This window comes from Paroedura picta, chromosome 2 (assembly GCF_049243985.1).
Source record: "Paroedura picta isolate Pp20150507F chromosome 2, Ppicta_v3.0, whole genome shotgun sequence".
Classification (NCBI taxonomy): domain Eukaryota; kingdom Metazoa; phylum Chordata; class Lepidosauria; order Squamata; family Gekkonidae; genus Paroedura; species Paroedura picta.
The window spans coordinates 160,476,828-160,502,785 of NC_135370.1; the positions used below are offsets into that span (position 1 = coordinate 160,476,828).

General features: G+C 43.8%; 1 protein-coding gene across 1 annotated transcript in view; it reads right to left on the minus strand.

Moving 5' to 3' along the window:
* BTBD7 (BTB domain containing 7) overlaps positions 1 to 25,958 on the minus strand; it is an 81,355-nt gene that overhangs the window by 30,120 nt on the left and 25,277 nt on the right. Inside the window, exons 2-3 of the mRNA XM_077323542.1 lie at positions 22,734 to 22,921; positions 13,345 to 14,424 (exon numbers count right to left, since the gene is read on the minus strand). Coding sequence (XP_077179657.1) covers positions 13,345 to 14,424; positions 22,734 to 22,815 — 1,162 coding nt within the window. The 5' untranslated portion in view covers positions 22,816 to 22,921. The remainder of the gene's footprint in view (positions 1 to 13,344; positions 14,425 to 22,733; positions 22,922 to 25,958) is intronic.

A 25,958-nucleotide genomic window follows, 5' to 3' on the forward strand; every position in this document is an offset into this window, starting at 1 on the left:
TTTCCTATAGAATCGCAGAGGGTCAGACACGACTGAACGGATAACACCATCATCATCACCCACCTCATGGAATAGGTGTGACACTGCTTACAAAACGAATGCCTGTGGTGCATAATCCTGATACTGCCTATATCAAAACCACCTTTTTAGAGCCAGTGAAAAAGTGACAATTTATCTCGCAATTGCAGCATTATGAATTCAAGAGTGCTTTAATAAGCTACACTGGATTTAGCACTGAACAGGCGCCAATAAACGCAGCAACTGCACAGATATTGAAAGTTCAGTGCATCTGTGGGGTTGGGATGGGAGAAAAGTAATTATTCTAAGCCAAGAAACTTAATTAAAAATACCACATTAAATTCAAATGCCCTCAATGCTACCTAACTACGCTTCTTTTGAGGAAGACTGAATTCTTCTCGAGTAAAATAATTTAAAAGAAAAACAGCATCTTAAACAGAGCAAGGGGGCGTGGGAGGAGACGAATTCCAACAAGCTTACATTGTTAAATTGGTTCAGTCTGACTGCTGTGTGTTTTATCTTACATTTCCTAGTATCTACGTTAATGCATGTTCATTCACAAAAGAGTAAAAAAAAAGGTAAGAAAACAAATGTGTGTTTAAACTTAAACAAAATAAGATTAAAAGTTGAGGCCTTAAAACTGATTTACCAAATCGTATGCTAAAACAACCCATCATATAAGACACAAGAACAAACATATGGAACAGAGGTACATCGGTGGCCATTTGCCACAAGGGATAGATGGAACACTATGTCTGATTACGGGATCAGAGCACATTTCAGTTGATACGGCCACATATGGTCATGTCACCCCGCCCCCCCTGCCCAATGGCCAATGATGAGCCTGGAGGGGGTGGGAAGGGGAGGGGCCTGGGGTGGGCATGTACACAGCTCTGTTTCCCAACAATATTCTGTACAATCACACCACTCTTGGGGTTTTTCAAAGCCTGAAGAATGTTTCAGGGGTTTCTCAATGGTAAAAAAGTTGAGAAAGGCTGCCATATACCCTGCTGCCAGATAATTCATCAGAGCAGCAAAACTTTGTTTCCACTTTTATATCAGGCTATGTTTCTGTTCAAACAGTACACTGGTTACATTCTCAACAATGCTATCGCCATCACAACAAACACTGCCTACAGATTTCAGGGGTGGCTTCTGGAGTCCCTCCCCTCACCCGGTCTCAAGCCGTTTTTCTAGAACCTTCAATCACAGAATCAGGGCTTGTGGCTCTGCGGAATCATTCAATGCATTTAAAGCTTCAAGCAAAACAGCTGCTCTGGTAGGTGAATTCTCCCACATGTTTGGAAAGGCTAGTCAGCTGTAAAGAAGTAGAGAGGGCAAGTAAATACAGCTAATAAACCATCCTGTTAAGTCATTTTTCAACAAGACTCTTCCTGTCTGGATGTTTAGAGAAACTGGAAATGCTTTGGTGCTTTTTTTGCACTATCCAAGACCTTAAGCTCCAACTTCATCTGACCTTTGGCACTGTATACCTGTAAGACTGTACTTGTTATTCCACCTGTTGATGCACAGCCAAATTCATCTGCGCTAATTAGCCACCCGCTGGAAGGGGCCATACAGGCCATCTCATCCAACACCCTGCTCAGCGCACGATCAGGCTACAGCATCCCTGACAAGTATTTGCCTAGCTGGTGCTTGATGACCACCAGCGCAGGAGAGCTCACTACCATCCTAGGCAGTCAATTCCACTGTTGAACTCCTCTCACTGTAACCCCCCACCCCCCCAAAAAATACCACATTTCCCCATAGCTGGTGTCTTTCTGCACAAACCTGAAACCTATTATTGTGAGTCCTATCCTCTTCTGACAGCCTTTCAAATACTTAAGGAGAATAATCATAATCCCTCGCCCCCATTTCCTCTTCTCCAGACTAATCATTCCCAAGTCCCTCAGCCTTTCTTGTAGGGCTTGTTCTCCAGGCCCCTGGTCATCTTTAGTGCTCTCCTCTGTACTCCTTCCATTTTGCCAACATTCCTTGTGAAGTGTAGAACTGCTTGAAATATCCAGGCATGGCCTGACCAATGCACTGCAAAGCAAGACTATGGCATCTTGTGATCTGGATGTAATGCCTGTTGACCCACCTCAAGTTTGCATTTGCCTTTTTTGCCACCACTTATGTTGACATTTTGCTTACAGTCCACCCACACCCCGAGACCTAGAAGTCTGCCTTCCATCCAGTATGCACGTTTCTCATTTTTGTTACCTAGATGTAAATCCCATCTCCACACAGCTTTAGGAGAAGAGAAAAACCACCCAGAGCCACAAGGGAGGGCGGTATACAAACAAACGCATAAATGTTCTACTTCCTAGCTACATGCATTTAAAGCCACACTTCTTTGAAGATGCTCAGAGAATATATACAGATCTTCTACTACCATTTTATCTCCTCAACTGAACCATAATGTAGGTCTGGCCAGGAGTGTCTGATGGCCCAAAATTCAACCCCATAAACTTCATGACAAAGTGGTTACTGAACCTGTGTCTCCCTAATCCAGCACTAGCTGATATTTCACCCTCTTGCTGTGTGGCATAAAGGCTTTCTGGGCTTACTCTTTACAAACTTCGTGGAAGAACAACTTAACATTAGAAAAAATGAGGATGAGAAAAGCTAACAAGTCCAGTCCAAAATCCAACTTTGTAAATGTCTAGAAAGGAACTGAAGAATTGGTTTTTATACCCTGCTTCTCACTACCCAAAGGCATCTCAAAGCAGCTTACAATTGCTTTTCCTTTCTCTCCCCACAACAGACATCCTGTGAGGTAGGTAGGGGCTAAGAGAGCTCTGACAGATCTGCTCTGTGAGAAAAGCTCTAACAGGACTGTGAGTAGCCCAAGGTCGCCCAGCTGGCTGCATGAGGAGGAGCAAGGAATCAAACCTGGCTCACCAGATTAAAATCCACCACTTTTAACCGCTACACCAAGCCTGGAAACACATGGAAAAGTAGAGCAGATAGGAGATAAAACCAAATTCTTTAAGTTCTCCCCTCCCTTTAAGCCAAGGTTGGTTCAGATGCTTTCCTTTGCTCTAAGAACATTCAATGTTCCTTTCTCACTCTTGACAGGGGGGCATCGTAGCATGGGACGTTCACATGATGGGTGGGGATGGTGGATGATTTAAAATTATATGTAACTGTTATATGTAACTTTTAATTGGGGTTTTTATGGGGATTTTATTGTGTTTTAACTATTTATGTTGTAAACCGCCCTGAGACCTATTGGGAGAAGGGCGGTCTAGAAATTAAATAATAATAATAATAATAATAATTTAAAAAATGCCTACGTGACTTCTTGTTATCTTGCAGCAAAAAGCTGCATCAGCTTAAGCCAGTCTGTCTCTTCTGTAGTGTCTTACCAAAGTAGAAAATGAAGCCAGCTTTCTTACATATTTCTTGCTCAGAAACACTGACATCAAATGTGGCTGAAGTTGTTATGTAGACTGACAGGCTGCAATTCCCTGTGGTGGAGGATGATTCTGTGCTTGGTGTACAATGACAACGTGTTATTTATTCTGTTTATTTTTATTTATTTATATTTAGACTTGTTTCCCGCCACTCCCAGCAAGCTGGCTTGTGGTAGGCTACACGATTAAAACCCAATTAAAATTAACACTAATACAATCATACAACATGGCAGTAAAAATAAGCCCTCCCCTATGATGGAACAACTACCAGCAGGGGTGACAAGAGAGTGCAACAGCTGGCCACCATCTTTGATGTTCCCAAGCATGGCCCATCTGATCTTCTCCCAGCACTAGCCTCACTTTTCTTTCCAGTGGGCACACCAAGGTGGCTTACAACAACATTCTCACTGCCTCCAGAACACATTCATGGTTTAATGCAGCTGTTCTCAACTATTTTTTACCATAGAGAAGCTCCTGAAATATTCTTCAGACTTTGAGAAACCCCAGAAGTGGTGTGATTGTGAATAATATGGTTGGGAAGTATTGCTACGCCCCCGCCTACCGGGGGCTCCTTTCCTTCCCACCCCCTTCAGGCCCATCAATGGCTATTTGGGGAAGAGGCATAGATCATATCACCAGATAAATGATTAACAAATTTAAAAGATATGCTAGAAAAATTAACTCCCACCCATTCAGAAAACCCTTCTGAGGCCATCGAGAAACCCCAGGGTTTCATGATAACCTGGTTGAGAATGCCAACTCTAATGGCTGGAACTGCTGAACAAACTGGCCTGCAAGTTCTCCTGGCTGTCTATATGTTTTGCACAAATGGCCAGGTTTTTCTGTGACCAGGCCCATAATGCTGAAGCCTGTTTCTGGAGTGACAGGAACTTGGATCTTCCCTATCTGTTTATATGGAGGGCCTCTGCTGCTATACAATGGTGAATTCTCCCTCAATGGTGGTCTTTCAGGGTCTGGGCAGATACTTATCATGGATGTGTAAGGCTCATCCTGCATAGAGCAAGTGGTTGGACTAGATGTCCTGTATGGCCTCTTCCAACTCTATGATTCTATTCTATGATTCTATATGTCTGACTCAGAGCATGGGCCCATTTTATTTGAGATTAAAAAGTCTGACTTCCTCGATTTCTAAACAGTCATTGTTTTTCACTCAATCTTGGTTGTCCCAAACTCCCTGGGCATGCCTTCCCTGACAGGTGGCTGCCCAACCTGTCAAAGCTGGAACCTGTACAATTGCATGCTCTCAGCAGCAAAATATTAGCTGGACTGTGGTGGACATGAAACAAACTCACAACAGAAACTTTGAGAAGATGAGATCTACAATTCAACAGCAGGCTGAAAACTGAGCTGAAACCAATTGTCCTGAAACATTCTGCAGATCCCCGGCAGACCTTGCGTGACTCCTTCATGGTGAAGATAAAGAGAACATAGTGTGTGAAGCTACTACTCCAGGAAAAAATCCTCCGTAAAGCAGTCAATCATGTGTAATGCCAAAAATATAGCTTTTATTCTTTAGCAGCAGGCTTCCAAGAACGGCTGATGGAATGTCAGGGTGGGGAGGAAGCAGTGTAGAGACTGTTCTAGGAATGGTAACAGGAAAGAAGTTCAGCAGCGGGGTTACAAGGACGCACTATAATCTTTCAACAGTATTTATCTTATCTCCTGAGGCTGAGGTCATCTTTCAAGTCTGTTTGCTAACATAGTTTCCATGATAACAGTTCCATTTTCAGCTTTCCAAAGAAGAATATAGCAAAAGTATATAAGCCAAGATGACTTCCTTCTCCACTGCCACATCCAAGACTAAAGTCTGCATTTGCAAAGTCCCCCCCCCCCCCGCCCCATTTATCTTGCTTCCTAGTCCAATTTTTCCTTTCTTGGTATATTAAGAAGTGGTTTTTACATCGGCCTTTAATGAGAAGGTAATGGATGGAGATTTGTGCAAAAGTTTTACATTAAAAATCATGCCTTTCCTTACAGCTCAAGGCCACTTACAATAACAGGGGGAACCATCCCTGGCTAAAACAAAGAATAAAATAGCAATGCCGAAATCAGAAGGTTCCTGCAGGTTACTCAAAACCAGAGTATATTCTAAGACGGGCATTAGATAGCCTTCAATTAGGTAGCCATTATGTGACCAGAGATGTGGGGAGAGGAAGCAAAAGGTGTTCGTAAGCCGCTTTGGGACTCCTTCGGGTAGTGAAAATGGGGTATAAAGAAACCAATTACCGTATTTGCCGGCGTATAAAACGACTGGGCGTATAATTTCCACTCAAAATATAGAGTTTGTTACATTACATTACGGTACTATGGGCCACTATGGGCAGCTATGTCTATCCCAACTGAAGTGCACCCGGCGTATAGGACAACTCCCCCACTTGGAGGCATGTTTTTCAAGGGGGAAAGTAGTCTTATACACCAGCAAATACTGTATTTTTCTTCTACTACTTTCTAGTTATTTACAGAATTTAATTTTGGACCTATCTTGTTAGCCCTTTTCATCCCCCCCCTCCCCCATGTTGAGTTGTTTTTCCATGACTGTGGGAAGCTTGCAAAGAGTAAACCCAGTACTACATCTCTCTTGCCACATCTGCCTATTCTCTGGTCAAACTATTCCTTTGCCACTTTTTAAAATATATCCATGCTCCCCAATCTCAGTGATTTCCTTCTAGTCACCTCAAAGATCAAGTGGCTAAATCATCACCTGTTTTTCCTGTTCCTTTCCCCCATGAAGCTGCTTTATTCCAGGGCTAAAATAACATCAAAGATACTTGCCTCTAATACTCCAGAGACATGTGAATGTAGCATGTAACATAGGAAAAAGCCAGTTGCTCCTTAAATTATTAACACTAGAAATTAGAAACTACATTAATGAGAACAAATGCACACTTTTGTATGAATTACATTAGTCTTAAAAGATAAGTATTATCAGTAGGTAGTGGGTCTGTTATCTCTGTCACAGTGCAAATAATTCTTACGAACAGCGCTAATACAGCTCAGCAGAATGTAATCATATTAAAAACTTCTTGTAGCATACAAAGGGAAATGTGGAAGATGAGATTCTCCATCTTGAATTGCTTTATTCCTTGAATTGCTAGGAAGCTATTCTCTAAGTCCAAACCAATACTCGTGACATTTCACTGAATTCCAATGTTGTCCTTTTCTGCCTTGGAACAAAACTGGGTGTTTTCCATAGTATTCTCTTCCCCTGCTGGAACTGGACGCTGATGTTATTATTTAAGAAGTGCTGAATTTGAACTATACCCAGAGCCATTTAATCCAGTTTGTAAGCAGGAGGAAGCCGTAATTAAAGTGAATAACTGCCATCTTTCAGTTGACAATAATTATGAAGTTTTAATCATTTCATGTTATTCTGGTTAAAATTCAACAATTCATGAACAGAAAAAAATCATCTAGTGCTTTGCTTGCACAAAGCTGCTCATCCAGATCAAGGGATGCTTGGGAACAGGAATATGGTAGGCTGCGAAAACAGAACTGGAATGATAATCAGTCAACCAGACCTGAAGTGAGAAAATACGTCTAGTTGCTGCAATAAAGGCCTTGAACATAACCAAACACTAATAGAATCTAGTGTGGCAGCAGCTGAGAAGGGAGACGTTCTAAAAAATCTATTACCTCCCTTAACATGAGCCTCTTGTGGTGCAGAGTGGTAAGGCAGCGATATGCTGTCTGGAGCTGTCTGCCCATGAGGTTGGGAGTTCGATCCCAGCAGCCGGCTCAAGGTTGACTCAGCCTTCCATCCTTCCGAGGTCGGTAAAATGAGTACCCAGCTTGCTGGGGGGTAAACGGTAATGACTGGGGAAGGCACTGGCAAACCACCCCGTATTGAGTCTGCCATGAAAACGCTAGAGGGCGTCACCCCAAGGGTCAGACATGACTCGGTGCTTGCACAGGGGATACCTTTACCTTTACCTCCCTTAACAAGTCTGCAATTGTTCTGTGGAGTACCTATAAAACCTCCCTTGACCACACGATTGCTGCCCTGGAAACAACAGAGGCTGTCGTGGATGTTCGTACAGCTATTGTCTCACGCATCCTTCTCGGAGTAGCCTGTGCCTTTTTATCCATTGTGTCCCTGGTCTTCTCCATCTTCCTGCTGTCTCCAGAGCCATTATTGGTGCATCCACCAGGGAGATCTGCAAGAAATTCTCAGCTTAATGCATAAAAGTGTCTTAATAAATGTGGGAAATTGTTTATTTGCTAATGGTTTAACCCACTCAGCCTTTATTTTATTTTCAAAAAATTCTGGTAGAGGAAACATTTTTTGATGTGAACTCATTCTGGGAAAGAATTTCTCTAGTCCTACAAGTGGATAAGGACCCAGTCTTAGTGTTGTCCAGATACTGAAGGTTATTTTAGCTCCAAAGCAGCCAACATCTTCCTAAACAAATACTGGTAAGACTGTTCTGGGACCTGGATTTCCTTCTCATATGTGAGAAATTCTCCCTGATTCTTCTCTTTGGACTCATCATCCAAAGAGTCTACCCTCAGTTTTGCTACATCTCCCGTCCTGTCCTTTTCTCAGTAGCTTTCGTGAGCTAGCAAAATTGATCACTAGACTGCATGGAATGCATAGGATCCTTGCTTCTGGGGGGAGAGGGGGAAGAGCAGCGACTGGAAGTGGAGCGGTCTGTCCAAAAAACCCCCACCTCTGACAAAAAACAAAACAAAAACCATTTCCTCCTTCATTGCCTGTTTAAGGAAACGAAAGAACTTAAGAGACATATTAAAGGCACTGGTGCCACTCCCATTACCAGTTGGATGGTCACTGAAAGGGTTGTAAAGCTATCTGCCCAACTGGTTTGAATGTGCCTGGGTTTGAACTGCTCCAAGAAAAATGTCTGTGTAACGGCACTGCTGGCTGGATACTCAAAGCAGCCACCGCAATCTTCAATTTCATCTGAAGCTTTCTCTCTCCTGCTAATCTCCCTCCCTCACTGCTGCTACAGCTAGCAAGCTGGAAGAGAGAGGGGAGAAAAATGTGAAACAAATAAAGAGAGAGAGAGAGGGAGGGAATAGGCTAAAATAATATTGAAAAGGAGGCTATTAGAATAGCAGATAGCTTGCTATCTAGCTGCTGTCCCTGTAGAGGCAGGAAGAAAACTGAGGAATGGGTCGCATCCACTGTAGAAGACAAAATTTACACTGATTTACACTGCAATACAAAAACCCAAGCACTGGTTTGCCCCCTGTTCAGAACTGGTTTGGAAAGCAAGCACAAACCATACTTTCCGGGTCCAGATATACAACAGCAAGCTATAATTTACCACAATGTTTTGTCACTAAAGAAGGGAGTGTGTCATCCTACAAATTCCCCAGACTCATTCATGGAGCAGCAAGATATGCTTTTAATTACATCAGAATCAAAACATTGTGCTTTGATATGCTGGGCATTGTTCCCTCCCCTATTGTATGTACTTTAAAATGCAATCAGCCAGTGTGTGTGGATTTTAAAAGCCTCTTTGTTCTCTGAAATGTTCCAAATATGTCCCCAATATGTCAAGGAAATTATGTCAACCCTTAATCTGCATAGTTATATATATATATATTTAAAATATATGTATATTTAAAAACAACTTCCTCTCTTCAAGATATCACAATCCTTCCATACGAAATTCAGAAAATGAGTTCCATCTAACCATCTAATTTGTTTCAGAGTTTTTATACCCTCAATATCGCTGCAGCCCTGAAGGAAACATGAAGAGTTCATTTAATCATCTTAAAAAAAAAAAAAGAGCAAATGCATCTGTATTTTTATTTTTCTTAGGAAGGTCTAGCGAAGACCTTAACATTACTGAGCTCTTAAACAGGGAACGAGCTGTGGGCTCCTGTTTGCCTCTCCAGGACACATACCCTTTTGCTTGCCTTAATCATGACTTAGCACTGTACCCTAGAATTACCCAGGTTTTCATCTTAACTAGGACTGCCCATTTCCAACCCTCATTTCGGTCCCTAGCTAAGATGAAAATCTGGATTAATGTGAAGGTTAGAGCCATTGAAACAAGCTGGAAACAGAAAGAGTCAGAGTAACACACAATGAGTGTGTTAAGGACTACCCAAGAGATCAGTCATACTGCATTGACATCATTTCTTATCCTTCTGGTTAAACCAGAAAACCCACAGCTCGATTTTCTTCTGAAAAATGAATTTCAGTCTATTTTGGGGGCAATTTCCCAATTTCTTTATGTTCAACATTCCCCCCTAAATATGCTCCCCCCTGGCTTTCTGCACCAATAAAACAGCATTACATAAATCGCATAAATGCACTCCTAGAAACCCCAAATTTTCAATGCCAGTAATGAAAATCAGTCAACCAAAGCTGTTCACAATGAAAACAGGAAAAAATGAAAAAGGACAGATCATCAAGTGGCCTTCTTTATGGCAGCACAGAACAATAATTTGTGGGTTACTGAAAAACAAATCTTTGTGGCTACGTACAGTAAAGGATCCTGCAGAATACTCTATAGGCAGGTATTTGGTTTCTCATCAGCATGGTGTTCATATCCATTCAGAGTTTCAAACACAAATATAAATGAATTTCAGATATTCTCATAGGTCCTACCATGACTGACATTTACCTTATGTTTGTAATTGTCTCTAATCCTCGAGAGCAAGGGCAGCTAATTTACAGATCGCAGGCAGCAAGCAGCCCAGTTTTGGAATTCCTACCGCCGACCCCTGGAACAGAAACCAGGCCCAACACTGGCAATTCCAGGGCCACCACATTCACCTCTCTGCTAAAGTGTTCTATACCCTATTCACCCTCTGTGCAAGAAAAATGAAGATTAAAGTTTGTGACCATTCCTAACCTACAGCATCTAATTTTGCCTTCCCAGTTGACCAATCCTGCGACAATGGTCACATTCCAGTAGAGGAGATGCTCAACATACTTTTTATAAGCCATTGTAGGTTGGGGTCCTGTGACTTTCCTCTGCTAAGTCCTTTTTTTAAGGGATAAAGACACCCTCCTATGAAGTATGACTCTTTGTTGAAGGAAGTCTTCCTCTGTTGGAGGAGGTCTTGGTGGGCGGGAGTCATAATATACAGCAGGGTAAAGGAGTCATAGGATCAAATACAAGGGAGAAAGGCAAGTGAGAATAGCCACTGCAACAAATTTTACAGCATATCAAATGCTTCCTCAAGACAACTTCAGCTAGCTCTGCTACGGAAAGTCAGCAGAGAACCAGAAATCATGAACAAGAGATCAGTAGAGAACAAGAGCCATAAGAACTTTTGCTAATATAATATTAGGGTTAAAGAGGTCCATAAAGACCTGGCAACATAGTTTAGGAGTAGTCCACACTGAAAATGAGAGAAAGAGGCCTGAGGCTACTTAGCGTGTTCATAACCCTGTATTTCCTGGCCAGGATTCTTGCTTAGTTTCCCACCAGTGGGAGGGGAGAGGGCACGTTTTCATCAACCCCCCCCCCCCAAAAAAAAAAAAACACACACAGCACCCAAGTTGCTACTGGTGGTCCACCAACCATCTGTGTATGATTTCATGTGGCACAGCAGGAGAGGAGAAATATATGTTATGTTATGATTGTTATATTTGTCATGATGTTCCATGTAATTACCCCATGATGTTTTATGTAAACCGCCCGGAGTTGCATGGAAGGGTGGTCTAAAAATCTAAATGAATAAAATGAAATAAAGTTCTGCGCAGGTGTGAAGCCCAGTGTGATGCAGAGACAAAGTTGCTAAGTATGAAATCTGGCAGTTTCTGGGCTACTCTGGATATTTTTTCCAAGAGGAAAGAAGTCTCATTTCCCACCCAAAAAAGCAGCTAAGTTACTCATGCCCACTATGACTGCCAAGCCCCTGGGCTTTTTCGCCTGCCAGGCCAGTCCCATTTGCACTGAGGAGTTCAGGCTTGAGAGCTCGTACAAGAAAAGTAAACTAAATCCAAAGTTGTTCCAGTTCCACAATATGCTACAGGAAAACACAGAAGAGCTCTTCCGGCTGAAACAGACTGGAAACTGGTGAAAATATCTGAATTCTCAATAAATGCACTAATTAATGAGAGCACTGGCAACCTGGCTATAATATTCTGGACGGTTTTGTCTTTTAAAGTAAAGCAGCTCCACTTGTAACACATCACACAAGTACAGCCTAGAGATTACCAAAGCATGAATGAATGAGAAGATAATCCTTTCCCAGGAGGGCTGCAGCTGTGAAGAAGAAGAAGAAGAAGAAGAAGAAGAAGAAGAAGAAGAAGAAGAAGAAGAAGAAGAAGAAGAAGAAGAAGAAGAAGAAGAAGAAGAAGAAGAAGAAGAAGAAGAAGAAGAAGAAGAAGAAGAAGAAGAAGAAGAAGAAGAAGAAGAAGAAGAAGAAGAAGAAGAAGAAGAAGAAGAAGAAGAAGAAGAAGAAGAAGAAGAAGAAGAAGAAGAAGAAGAAGAAGAAGAAGAAGAAGAAGAAGAAGAAGAAGAAGAAGAAGAAGAAGAAGAAGAAGAAGAAGAAGAAGAAGAAGAAGAAGAAGAAGAAGAAGAAGAAGAAGAAGAAGAAGAAGAAGAAGAAGAAGAAGAAGAAGAAGAAGAAGAAGAAGAAGAAGAAGAAGAAGAAGAAGAAGAAGAAGAAGAAGAAGAAGAAGAAGTTGGTTCTTATATGCCGTTTTTCCCTACCCGAAGGAGGCTCAAAGCGGCTTACAGTTGCCTTCCCATTCCTCTCCCCACAACAGACACCCTGTGGGGTGGGTGAGGCTGAGAGAGCCCTGATATCACTGCCCGGTCAGAACAGTTTTATCAGTGCCGTGGTGAGCCCAAGGTCACCCAGCTGGCAGCATGTGGGGGAGTGCAGAATCGAACCCGGCATGCCAGATTAGAAGTCCGCACTCCTAACCACTACACCAAACTGGCTCTACTGAAGATGGTAAAAGAAGGAGGGTTCGTTCTTATATGCTGCTTTGCTCTAACAGGAGTCTCAAAGCAGCTTACAGTTGCCTTCCCATTCCTCTCCCCACAACAGACACCCTGTGGGGTGGGTGAGGCTGAGAGAGCCCTGATATCACTGCCCGGTCAGAACAGTTTTATCAGTGCCGTGGTGAGCCCAAGGTCACCCAGCTGGCAGCATGTGGGGGAGTGCAGAATCGAACCCGGCATGCCAGATTAGAAGTCCGCACTCCTAACCACTACACCAAACTGGCTCTACTGAAGATGGTAAAAGAAGGAGGGTTCGTTCTTATATGCTGCTTTGCTCTAACAGGAGTCTCAAAGCAGCTTACAGTCACCTTCCCTTTCCTCTCCCCACAACAGACACCCTGTGAGGTGGGTGAGGCTGAGAGAGCCCTGATATCACTGCTCGGTCAGAACAGCTTTATCAGTGCTGTGGCGAGCCCAAGGTCACCCAGCTGGCTACATGTGGGGGAGAGCAGAATCAAACCTGGCTCGCCAGATTAGAAGTCCGCAGTTCTAACCACTACAACAAACTGGCTCTCTAAGCGATTGACACCATTTGTGCATCTATAAATCAGGTGGGCTCTAGCACCCCAAAAATCTCTCAGCTGATCTTCAAGCTGGAATGCAAGCCCATCCAACATCAGATACCTACTAACTATATAACTTTGTCTATTTTCTGCTTCTAATGTATTAAACCCCCCATTGATCTTTTTACCCCAAGGACATATTTGTACACCACTGCTCCAGTGAAGAGGACAGCTGGGAGACATCCAAAAGCTGACTGATGCCTCGTCCCAAATCTCTTAGCAACACACACACACCTGCCAAAATGTTTGAGTGAAAATACTAGTTTTCATATCCTCACCCAAAGAAACATAAGATTCTGCTTCAGGGCATCATCTATATCATTTAGGGATTCATGACTCCAGATTGAAGGACTGCAAAATCCAGAACAAAACAGAACTGTGACGTACCTTGGGCAAGCATGTTAAACTCCAAGAAGAGCGCTATGTGGTAAAGTTCCATAGCTTCTTCAGCCCTTGTCATGTTGGGCTTCCCTGCTACAAGAGCCTGAACTTCACTTAGGCTCCCCACCGAAGGGCTACTGTGCAAAATAGAGAGGTCCACGACGTCAGTATACATACAGTTTAAAATTACTCTCACATATTTTTTTGGTATGATCAATTCGTCCAGGATAATTCTAGTTGGAGTCCTTAGCGTTCGATCCGTGATTTCTTCACCAGTCCGTATTCTGCGCTGCAGCAGATGTCGAAAGAAGGGGGACCGGGATGAAATTATAGCTTTGTGTGCTCTGAGCTCCTCGTCTAGGCAGCTTTGATTCCCACCGTAAGCCTCAACCAGTTCAGAGTCAGATGAAAAACTGAGAACCACGTCGTAGTAGCACATGTAGTCCAAGAGCCCTCGCATGTCAACATCTAAAGAATTGGGTGTTCCGAACTCCTCGCTAAGCTGCATGAGGATGTCAACGTTTTGAAATCGCGAATCCTCCATTCCAAACTCTCCTGTGTACAGGTAGTGTAGCAAAGCCGAAAACATGGGCAGGTCTATCCCGGCGGTGTTGATATCCATTATGATCTCTGCCCCATACTCTGGTGACGAAGAAAGCAGGGTCTTAAAAAAGGGACATCTTGCAGCCAAAATAGCACGATGCACAGGGAAGCAAGTATCTTGAAATATAAGATCTACATCTGTACAATATTTAAACTCATATAACTCAGCCATGTCTTTTTGTAACGTTCTGGCTTCTGGCCTTGCCAAACTAGCTTGTAGAGAAAGCTCTTTTAAGGCTGACGTCCCTTCATACTCTTCCACTAAAGCGTTGACATCTCTAACATCCCAGCCTGAGAGGAGCTCACGCATCTGCTTGGCATGATCAGCAGACCGGCTGGACTTTCGGCGCTTGATGAACTTCTTTTTGAGGGTGGCCAGGCCAGAGCTTTTCTTTTTCTTGTCTTGAGGTTTCTCCTGGCCATGGTCAAGGCTGTACAGTTTGGATTCGCAGCCATAGCCTTGATGAGAATAGGATGATGTTCCTGAAATATCGAGAAGATAGCATCACTTAAACAGATACTGGATTTATTAAGGACAACATAGCAAAGGATTAAACTATAAACACCGAAGCCTTCCAAGGAGCCATTGTGGCTTAGTGCAGGGGTAGTCAACCTGTGGTCCTCCAGATGTCCATGGACCCCATGAGCCCCTGCCAGCTTTTGGACATCTGGAGGACCACAGGTTGACTACCCCTGGCTTAGTGGATAAAGCAATGGACTGGGATCTGGGAGAACCGGGCTTGAATTCCCACTCTACCATGGAAACATGCTGGTTAACCTCAGGCCACTCACACTGTTTGCCTAACCTACCTCATCGGGTTTGTTGTGAAAATAATGTGGTGGGGAGGAGAACTTTGGACCCCCACTGGAAAGAAGCAGGTACAAATAAGGTAAATGAACAACACTATAAACCAGCCAAAGTAGGAGAAAACCTAGAACCAGCAGGATTTAGTAATCCCAGTCTTAACCAGGAGCCCAAACAAATATAGACAAGTGGGACGGTTTGTAGTGAATACAAAGAGAGAAAGAAAAACCTAGCCCAGGGCTACTATAAATGTTACTATAATTATTTTAAAAAATTAAGTAAAGGTTTCTTCGTTCTTGTTTGTTTATTCTCATATAGGATCCAACCAGAACGGTTTCTAGATATGTCCTGTTTTCAAATGGAAATTTCCCACAATGGTTGTCCTTTGAATGTAGCTGGTATTACTAGCATCCCCATATATAGCTAAAGGCTATATTATTCAATAGAGGTTGAATTTCACAATTTGGATATTCATGATATTTACATTCAAAGGACAACCATTGAGGAAAATGTACATCTGAAAACGAGACATATCTAGAAACCGTTCTGGTTGGATCCTATATGAGAATAAACAAACAAGAACCCTTTACTTTATTTATTTTGTAATAATTTATAGTAGCCTTGGGATAGGTTTTTTCTTTCTCCCTTTGTATTAACCAGGAGCCCGGCAAAGCAAGTGAATATAATTCCTGAGCAGTAGCCTTCAGGTTTTCAGACCCAAGATGACTACTTCTAGTACCAATCCATAACATGGCGTTTGAGGAGAAGCCTTTTCTCCCCCCCCTTCTGAATGCTGTGCGTTTCTGCTTTTCTTAACAAAAACATCACTGATGTGATTTGTCTTCAGTCAACTTAACCCTGCTCTTCCAACCCACAAGCTGAAAGCCAATGTTTTAGATGAAAGGTTTTTTTTTTTAAGTTTCCTCTCTTTTGACATCAGCTCTAAAAGAAGGATCTGGCCTGAAACTATCTGGAATACGCAGCTGAATGGAAAAGAACCCACTGATTTTCTTCTGTGGTTTTGCTATATTTGTCTTTCTTGTCTTTTCATTCTTCCGTTTCTGAGGATTATCCATGTATGCCATTCGTAGCAGTTTTCCATGGAAAGCCAATATAGCAAAACCTTTTTTTTTTAAGATTCACACAAATGCAACACACAAGCAAAAAGAAACAATACAAGCAATTATGCACATCCAGCTTTTACTGCTTCAATGCATGTGGCATTCTGTGCTGAGCTGATATCTAAATATCTCATGCTAGTTCCTATAAGTGTCACACTGGCACCTCAGATTCTGAAATATTTCTAGCATCATGATGGACCTGAGTAGCACCATTTCTCTCTCAAACTTGTTTCAACTTAGGTGGCTTAAAACGATTCTGTGACTTGGCATATTTGGTTAACTTAGTGGCAGTACTTCTTGGCATATTTGGTTAACTTAGTGGAAGTGTGAGCGTCCTACACCTCTGTAAACCTTCTTAACTCAACCCCCCCCCCCCCGGTGCCTTAGGAAAGAGAAACACTTCTATACAATTCTACAGAGTATTTCAATTTACTAGCAAAGACTATTTTTGCTCAGATCACCAGAAAACAAAACACAGTAAGAAACAGCTTTGAGGCCAGTTACACAAGGTATTGGGTCCCTGTTACTAATCTGAGCATGGTGTCTTTTTCATAGAAATCAAGCATGCAGACTCTTTTTCAGAATGTTTGCAGAACCGAGTACATAAACAGAACCCTTTATTTCAAAGCAGTGCTTGGAGAAAAGCAGGCAGAAGCTGCCTTATGACAATCAGATTAAGTCTGCAGACCCTGCTAGATTAAACCTGCTGCTGGGCTTAAACGGGATCAAATGCTAAGAAATCTTTTTGTTCTTAGCCATTTCTAACATGAAGTTGTCAGCAGGGATCCAGGCTATAAAACCGATCTACGCAATTATTTCTTCCAGTGTCTGGTTTAAAACTTGTTCTCCGTAAACGAGGAAGTTCCACGATGGGCAGACGACCCACAACTTTGTTGTGTTCCGAACAAGATCCGAAGGAAATTAATCCAAGCATTATCCAATTCAGTCTCCTTGAATTGCGAGCATCTGCACCTCTCTAAGTGACAAGAGACTTTGAAGAGAGCCTAAAGCAAGGTGCTGCATACTGTTAAGTGTGCTCCTCACCAGCTGCATCGCCCCAGCTGCTTTAAGGCCTTGTTCTCTATGGCTGTATTTCTTATCTTTGGGGCTTTAAGAGGCATATCACTGTTTTCACCGAATCAACATCCTCGGCCCTCTTTATATCCAGCCCCACAGGGGCTTGCTTTACAGGGCAGAGCTGGGAAGCCAGCACGGAGATTGCTCTTCAGCTGTCCTGGTCACCCAACCGTAAGAGGCGGCTTTCCTTGCTCCATTAGGCAAGCTGCTTGCTTCTATTTCAGCCTGTTATGGAGTCAAGTGAGATCCGTAGCCGTGCTCCACCCCTACCTTTATGAGTTCATGGCAACATACAATTCCTTGCCTGGCTGGTTCTAGCCCTTTCTCTTCTGCTCGGGGGCAAAGGTGGAGTAACAGATGCCTCCTCCTCTTCTGTTCTTTGTGATGGAAGGGATATAATGCTGCATGACTCTTGCATGCCTTTTCTTTCCTAGAACCCAGGAATCTGTCCGCTGATCCCATCAGGTGTAATCATAATCCCTGGATGACAGACAGGTATCTGATCCCACAAACCAGCAATTCAAGCTGGATCCTTTGCCAAATGAAGCTTTGCTTTCTGGGGACATAAGTGCTAAATATAACTTCCTCTGACTTTGGGAGAAACACTGACCGTTTACGCACTGGGAACTTCACTGCCCCAGCTCCCGTGCAGAAGCACAAATCAGGGGCGGACGAGGTACACCAGGCCATGTGGGTGCAGGGAGAGGTGGGGCAACCTGCCACGACTAAAACCCCAGCCTGGAGCTCAACATGTAACCTCCAGTGTGTAAACGGTCACTGGGAGCTTTCACACATGTTAAATAAAGCTGTTTCAATTCGCTTCAGCAACCGTTCGCATTTAACACAGTAAAACCGGGGTGCAACATGCATGGAAAGCGGATTGAAAGTGCGTTATTTAGTGTGTGTATGTGTGAAAGCGCCTACAATTGGCTTTGAATCCCGGCATGGAAGAAAAGTTATATCCATCTACCTTCTTTGACTGGCGCACCCACCCACCCAAAAACCTCAGAAGAGAACAATGGAAATTTGCCAACTGTTGAGTACTAAACGGCTCCTGTCTGGCATTTCTCCAAGCACTTAGAATTTGGAACAGGATTCTTGTTAGCACTTTTCCCTCTAAAAACGACACTTTTCTTTTCTTCTGCAACTGTTTTCTCCCTCTCGCTGTATTTCTCTCTGTGCCCATGCTACATGGGTTAAGGGCCATCAGGTTGCTTCCAACTTTTGGCATCTGTAGGAATTAATAACCTCCAACACAACTATCATTAACAGCCTTGCTCAAGTCTCATGAATGGAGGGCCCTGGCTTCCTTTATCAGTCAATCTATCTCGTGTTGACTCTCCTTTTCCTGCTCCCTTCAACTTTTCCTAGCATTGTTGTCTTTTCCTATGACCCTTGCCTTCTCATTATGTAGCCAAAAGTAATAGCCTCCGTTTAGTCATTGTAGCATCCTAGGGAGAGTTTGATCTAGGGCAGGGGTAGTCAACCTGTGGTCCTCCAGATATTCAGAACGCTGGCAGGGGTTCATGGGAATTGTAGTCCACAAACATCTGGAGGACCACAGCAAATGCTGGCAGGGGCTCATGGTAATTGTAGTCCCTGAACATCTGGGGGACCACAGGTTGACTACCCCTGATCTAGCGGCCACTCATTTGTTGTTTTTTTTGGTGATTCACAGTGTCTATGAAACTCTCCGTCAACGATTCTTCAAAAGAATCAACTCTCTGTGCTTAACAACCTTAAGAAACTGTACTGAATACTCATTGTTGACCACTGCTGCCAGGCTGAACAGCTCAGGTTCCAGCTGACTGGAAACTAAGGTGATGAGCCTTAAGAAGACAGCGATGAAAAATGGATGCAGGAACCTTCCTCTGGGGAGCTCATGTGCTCCACCCCTCCCCTTCCAAGAGAATCCAGGGTCTACCAGATCAGAAATAATAAATGAAACGTTTCCACTGGTGGCCCGTTGTTGGTGAATTTAATCCAGCATGAGCAAACAACATTTGTCACCGGAGGGAAGTTTTGTTTTTCCTGCATTCCTGAGGTTTCCCCAAGTATGCCGAAGCCTCCCGCCTTAGCTGCTCTCTGTTGTTCAAAAGAAAACTGAACTGAAAAGGACTGGCTGCAAAAAAAAAAAAGGCAAGCCAAATCCGAGGCTTCAAAAGGAAACCTCCACAAGACTTGGAGGTTAATACCGAAGGTTTACCTTGAGCAAGAACAATTTTGTTATTATGATGGTCAAAGAATGCGACATTTTAATAAACCACTGAGTTCAGGTCTGTGCCGGAGGCAAAACCTTACAAGAATCGCAGCACTACAATGCCACTGTTCATTTTTAGAATACCAGCACTTACCAGCTTCCAGTCCCACAGGTGAAAAAAGGTGGGAAAAAAGGCTGCCTTGATTCTGGATAAGCACGTCTTCTGCTTTGAATTGACCTTTTGTTTTGTGGCGGCAGAGAGAAGTACAGTCATTTTGTCCATGAGACACTGCCTTGTAAAATGCTGTGGACTTGAAAATGTCTTTCTGCTCCTGAACTGATAGTAACTTGAGACCTAATTTTACCTACCTCTCATGCATCTGTACTCTCATGTGGTGAAAGAGTTGAGCATTAATCATAGAATCATAGAATCATAGAGTTGGAAGGGGCCATACAGGCCATCTAGTCCAACCCACTGCTCAACGCAGGATCAGCCCTAAGCATCCTAAAGCATCCAATAAAAGCATGCATCCAACCTTTGCTTGAAGACTACCAGTGAGGGGGAGTTCACCACCTCCTTAGGCAGCCTATTCCACTGCTGAACTACTCTGACTGTGAACATTTTTTTCCTGATATCTAGCCTATATCGTTGTACTTGAAGTTTAAACCCATTACTGCGTGTCCTCTCCTCTGCAGCCAACAGAAACAGCATCCTGCCCTCCTCCAAGTGACAACCTTTCAAATACTTAAAGAGGGCTATCATGTCCCCTCTCAACCTCCTTTTCTCCAGGCTGAACATTCCCAAGTCCCTCAACCTATCTTCATAGGGCTTAGTCCCTTGGCCCCAGATCATCTTCGTCACTCTCCTCTGTACCCTTTCAATTTTATCTACGTCCTTCTTGAAGTGAGGCCTCCAGAACTGCACACAGTACTCCAGGTGTGGTCTGGCCAGTGCCATATACAATGAGACTATGACATCTTGTGATTTTGATGTGATGCCCCTGTTGATACAGCCCAAAATGGCATTCGCCTTTTTTACTGCTGCATCATACTGCCTGCTCATGTTTAGTTTACAATTGCAAGTACCCCAAGGTCTCATTCACACACAGTGTTACCTAGAAGCATATCCCCTATCCAGTAGGCATGCTTTTCATTTTTCTGACCCAGATGCAGAACTTTACACTTATCTTTATTAAATTGCATCTTGTTCTCATTTGCCCATTTTTCCATTGTGTTCAGATCTCGTTGAACTCTGTCTCTATCTTCCGGCGTATTTGCCAAATCCAATTTGGTGTCATCTGCAAACTTGATGAGTAGTCCCCCCACCCCCTCATCTAGATCATTAATAAATATGTTAAAAAGTACCGGGCTGAGTACCGAGCCCTGAGGTACCCCGCTACTCACCTCTCTCCAGTTCGATGAAACACCATTGACAACAACTCTTTGAGTGCGGTTCTCTAACCAATTCCCTATCCACCTAACTATCTGAAAATCCAGATTGCAGTCCTTCAACTTATCCATCAGAACATCATGGGGAACTTTGTCAAAAGCTTTACTAAAATCCAAGTAAACGACATCAACCGAATTTCCACGATCCAGCAAACCTGTTACTTGGTCAAAAAAGGAAACCAGGTTGGTCTGGCAGGACCTGTTGGAGACAAATCCATGCTGACTTCCTTGTATCACCAAATTGTCCTCCAGATGTTTGCAGATCGCTCCCTTTAATATCTGCTCCATTATCTTCCCCACAACAGAGGTCAGACTCACTGGTCTGTAGTTTCCCGGGTCATCCTTCCTCCCTTTTTTGAAGATTAATTCTCTCTGTGCTCATGCTACATGGGTTAAGGGCCATCAGGTTGCTTCCAACTTTTGGCATCTGTAGGAATTAATAACCTCCAACACAACTATCATCAACAGCCTTGCTCAAGTCTCATGAACTGAGGGCCCTGGCTTCCTTTATCAGCCAATCAGTCTTGTGTTGGCTCTCCTTTTCCTGTTGCCTTCAACTTTTCCTAGCATTGTTGTCTTTTCCTATGACCCTTGCCTTCTCATAGACCTTTTATGCACAGCGGCAGCTACCCCATGCTGCCGCCACGCCATTGCAGTGGGGCACAATGCCCCGCTGTTCCCCATGTATACAAACACTGGCAGGAGCTCATGGGAATTGTAGTCCATGGACATCTGGAGGACCACAGGTTGACTACCCCTGGCTTAGATTGCATTGAAGCAAAACAAAATGACACCACATCTTACAGCAACGAACACCACAATGATGGTTTGTGTGAAAAACTTATTTTGTTGGTCCCAACTCATAGACCACTTTCATTGAGTGACCCCCAATTTCAAATACGGAAACAGGATCAAAGATTTTAGGATCACACATCTAACTAGGGATGTGCACTGAAGAAAAATTTGGGACAGTTTAGGGGGGGGTGATTTGGGTATAATGAACCCCAGATTTGATACAGGGATTCGGATGATTTGAGTACAGTTGAATCAGTTTGGGCTCCAAGACAATTAAAGGGACCTAGATGCCCCTTTAAATGCCTCCAAGCCCATCAAACAGCTTTTCTCACTGAGAAAAATCTCTGAGAAGGATCAGGTATTTTGGGCCGTGGGGGGCGATGGTCCAAACTGCCTGACAGAGAGACTTCCTGGGCTGTGGGTGGCCTGGATCGGTCAGTGTGGATAGCCATCATGTCTGATCCAAGCTAGCAGCCAGCTCCTGAAGGATAAGGGAAGGCAGGTGTGCCTTCCCTTCTCAATCCAAGCTAGCAGCTGGCTCCAGAAGAGTCACAGTGGGCAGGTGCAGGGTGGACATGCCCACTCTGTGTCCCCCAAGCTCAGCTGGCAGCTGGCTCTTACAGGGTTGGGGAGGGTGGCTCCCTCCCAGACCCTTCCCAGGCAGCGGAGATCGAGCCTCTGGATCTAGGTGGGAGTGGGAGGGACTTGAGTGGGAGGGAGTACGCTATTTGCAGCATGGGAATCCCTGCTCAGGAGGCATTTATAGATTCTGACAAACAGCTGATGGTCAAGATCAGAAGTTTGGAAGGGTTCTTGTTAATGCTGATTTTGTGATTTGGATCCAATAAGTCCAAAAAGGACCTGAATAAGCACTGATTCAGATTCTTTTAGTCTTACCCGAGTCAAATTGCTCATCCCTACTTCCAAACTATTAGCCATTTCAGACGTTTCTATCACGTCTCCACACCTATGAAACAGATGATGCAATTCACTGTCTCAAGGCCTCCAGTGAGCACCATGACTGAATGGGAATCTGAGCCACGGCTTACAAAGTCTATCATCTCTCTATTACACTCAACTGTATAATTCCTGTAAAACTTCTTTAAAAGGGGGAGAAAACAGAAAATATATCTGAGCACTGATAAGGCCACAATGGTTTTAACAATATGAACTGCCATCAGCTAGAAACTGCATGACCTTACCAGACTGTCAAAACTGTAGTTAAGTTTGCCCTCATCTTGCATCTACTGAGTTCCTTGTGTTCTGTCACAAACTTTGTAAGACAACCTACGACCTGAACAGCCTAATCTAAAACGGATAGACAACAGGGAATTGAAAAACTTACCTATGAATGTCTGCTGTGCCTGAGAATTTCCCCCTACTCTTGGGGAACACGAATGAGGGTAGTTCGAAGCATTAGCACCCATTTTCTTCAGTCACTCGGGCATTCCACTTGCTGGCTCGTCAGCACACAGTCCCATAATCCATTATAAAACTCCAGACATCGTTCAAGTAGGTTCTTCGCCTTCATTTCTAGACAAAAGACACCATCATTATTTTCCTAGCATGCTTGGTTTTGTTAATGCTGCAGGTACACAATGGGTCCGTCTTTTTTTGTAAGAACATTCATTATTCACCCCTGAACCTTTTGGTAACAGATCCACTGTTAAGCCAAGTACAATAAAAACCAAAATGTACAATGAACTAATTTACTTGATCGCAAGTTTGCAAGACCTGGGTATGGCAGTTAACAATAGGATGTTTTGGAGATCATTAGTTTATAGGTTTGTCATAAGTCGAAAGCCTCTTGTGAGCCTCTTAAGAGCCTCTTGTGGTGCAGAGTGGTAAGGCAGCAAACATGCAGTCTGAAAGCTCTGCCCATGGTCTAACAAAGGAAAAGGAGGATATTATATGTGCTAAGTTTAAAAAAAAAAATTAGGAAGAAGGGCCTTCTTGTGACCCACAAAAAGGCTATGCCAGAGATCATAGTACCTGTGTAGACAAATGCCATATTTATTTAGTTATTTATTTATTATATTTGTATGCCGCCTTCCCCGAAGCCTCAGGGTGATTCATATAAAACAGAACAGAAACAATACAGATAACTTAATTTAACAATAATGAATGAAGTGAAACAACAAGCAACATAGAATAGTAGAAAAATTAAACATTAAAGTAACTTCTACTGATAGCCCAGTGGGTTGGGCAGAATTATGGTGGGTGCCATAGGAGGGAGGCTGAGGGGAAGGGTCCGTGGGAAGTGGTGGTTCAGGTTGATCTCAACCAAATGCCTGGTGGAGGAGCTCCCTTTTGCAGGCCCTGCGGAACTGTTCAAGTTCCATCAGGGCCCTGATCTCCTCTGGGAACTCGTTCCACCAGGTGGGGGCCAGGATGGAAAAAGCTCTGGCCCTGGTTGAGGTCAAGTGAGCTTCCCTGGGGCCAGGGATCACCAGGAAGTTGGAATTGCTAGAGTGTAAGACTCTTTGGGGGGTGTAAGCAGAGAGATAGTGTTTACAGTGAATATGGGAAACAGGAAAGATTGACCAGGAAAGTAGGTAAGACCCAACCTACTGTTTCAAGCTGATTTTGCACACATATATATCCTTAACACTATTTCGCTCCCTTATATATTTGGGAAACAGCCTCCTGGGAGGAGACTGTCTAGGGCCCTGTCCGTCCAGGTCCACCCTGACTGGCCCTCCCCCTCCAGCTCTCACCCAGAAGCCTTGTGGCTGCAGCCTCCATTGTTGCCCACAAGGAGACAGGCAGCGACAGTGCTGTGCGGCCTACAGGTACATTCCTGCTGGGAGGGGGCGGGGGGAGGGGTTTCCAGCCTCCCTGCGGGCCACAAAGCCCTGTCGCTGCCAGCAGGGGGGGGGCTTTTCACTCCCTGTAGCCTGCTTTGCAGGCCAAAGGAAGCTGCGGCCACCCTATCACGCCCTCCTGCTAGCCGCCCCTTTCAAAGCCCATTTTTAAAATGGGCTTTGATACTAGTATGATATAAAGCAGTACTTTAGACACCTACACTACCAACAGTAAAGATCCATGAGGCTGGGAGACACAGCTGCAATACTCGAGCTTACCAAATACTTTGCCACATTCTAATAACATGTAGGATCTTGTGCATACAGTAACAAAGGCAGTTTCTTATCTGCAGTGCTTAGAGAGTCAAAACAGATGTATGACAACAGGGAAGGCTAACTGGGTTGGGCAAGTGAAACTGCGAGTTAATTCTGAATATACCATGCAACTTTGAGCACATGACCCTGACATTACAGACATTCCCTACTGTGATGAGTCATTTCTTTTTGCAGGATACCTTGCTTGTATGGAGAAAAACCTAATATACCTAAAGCTATTCAGACAGGTTCCATTTATTAAAATGACCCCGTGACATTGGTGATATTATATGGGAATGGAAGACAGTGCGGTTCTGGTCTAACAAAGGAAAAGGAGGATATTATATGTGCTAAGGGTTTTTTAAAAAATAGTTTTCAAGCAGAGGGATCAGTGAGCTTTTAACCAATAAATTTTTCATTCACAAAAGTGCTACCTGTAGCCTAATTGTTTTATGGTTTTCAACTTTGTCTTCACAATTATGAGCCCTCCCCTTCATTATTTATAACCATGCTTGGTTCCCAGGGTGTGTGATCTGATCCCCCCTCCCCCTTTTTTGGGGGTCCTGTGTACAGTATTAGATGGCATTAAGGACCCTATGTCATCTTATCAGAAACTGCCAGTCAGTATACCATCGGCACCAGCCCCAATGGTCCAATGCATGAGTAGTGAGTTTATTAGTAAATAGACTATACTGCCTATAAATAGACTATACTGCCTATTTTATGATGTTGGGGATTGTTTTAAGACTATTGAGGATTGATTTATGATATGTTTTAGATGTTGTACATTGATTTCTTCTTTTATGAACCGCTGTGAGCCAGTTCCTGGGAGCGGTGGTATAAAAGTCAAATACATACATATATAATATTTCTAATTCAAGTCTTTTGCTGACGGACATTGCCACTGCCTCCTGAGCCCCAGCTCTGCTTACTTTCCCGCTGGTGCCTCTGACTTCCAGTCATTCACTGGGGGGCGCTGCCAGCAGCAGCTGCGCAGTGCCACGCAAAGGGGGTGCCCCAGCCATGGCGGCCACCAGAAAGCACTAAAGGTGAGCCGGTGGCAGAGCAGTCCCTGAGGCAGCAGCCAGGGAGAAGGACGAGGAGGATCCACGGCCTGGTACCGGTTTCCGGACCGGGGATTGGGGACAGCTGGTATAAACATTACAAGGAATACAATATACCCACCCTAATCTCTTCCACACCTTCCATAACCCAAACTGGCTCACCAAAACCAAGGTATGCAGCCTGAGTTCCTTTGGTTTCCAGGACCTTCAGGACCTCTGACCACTCCCAAGATTGAAAGAAGGGAATGTTGACTACACCTTCTGTCATGCATGCTGAATGGGAGCCAGAGCCCCAGCCTCCAGCTGGCCCTAAGCTGTTGGGTCTCGTGCCATTTTCCTGTTCTGTTCCTGGCTGGCAATCATTGGGGCGTCCTCCCACCTCTTCCA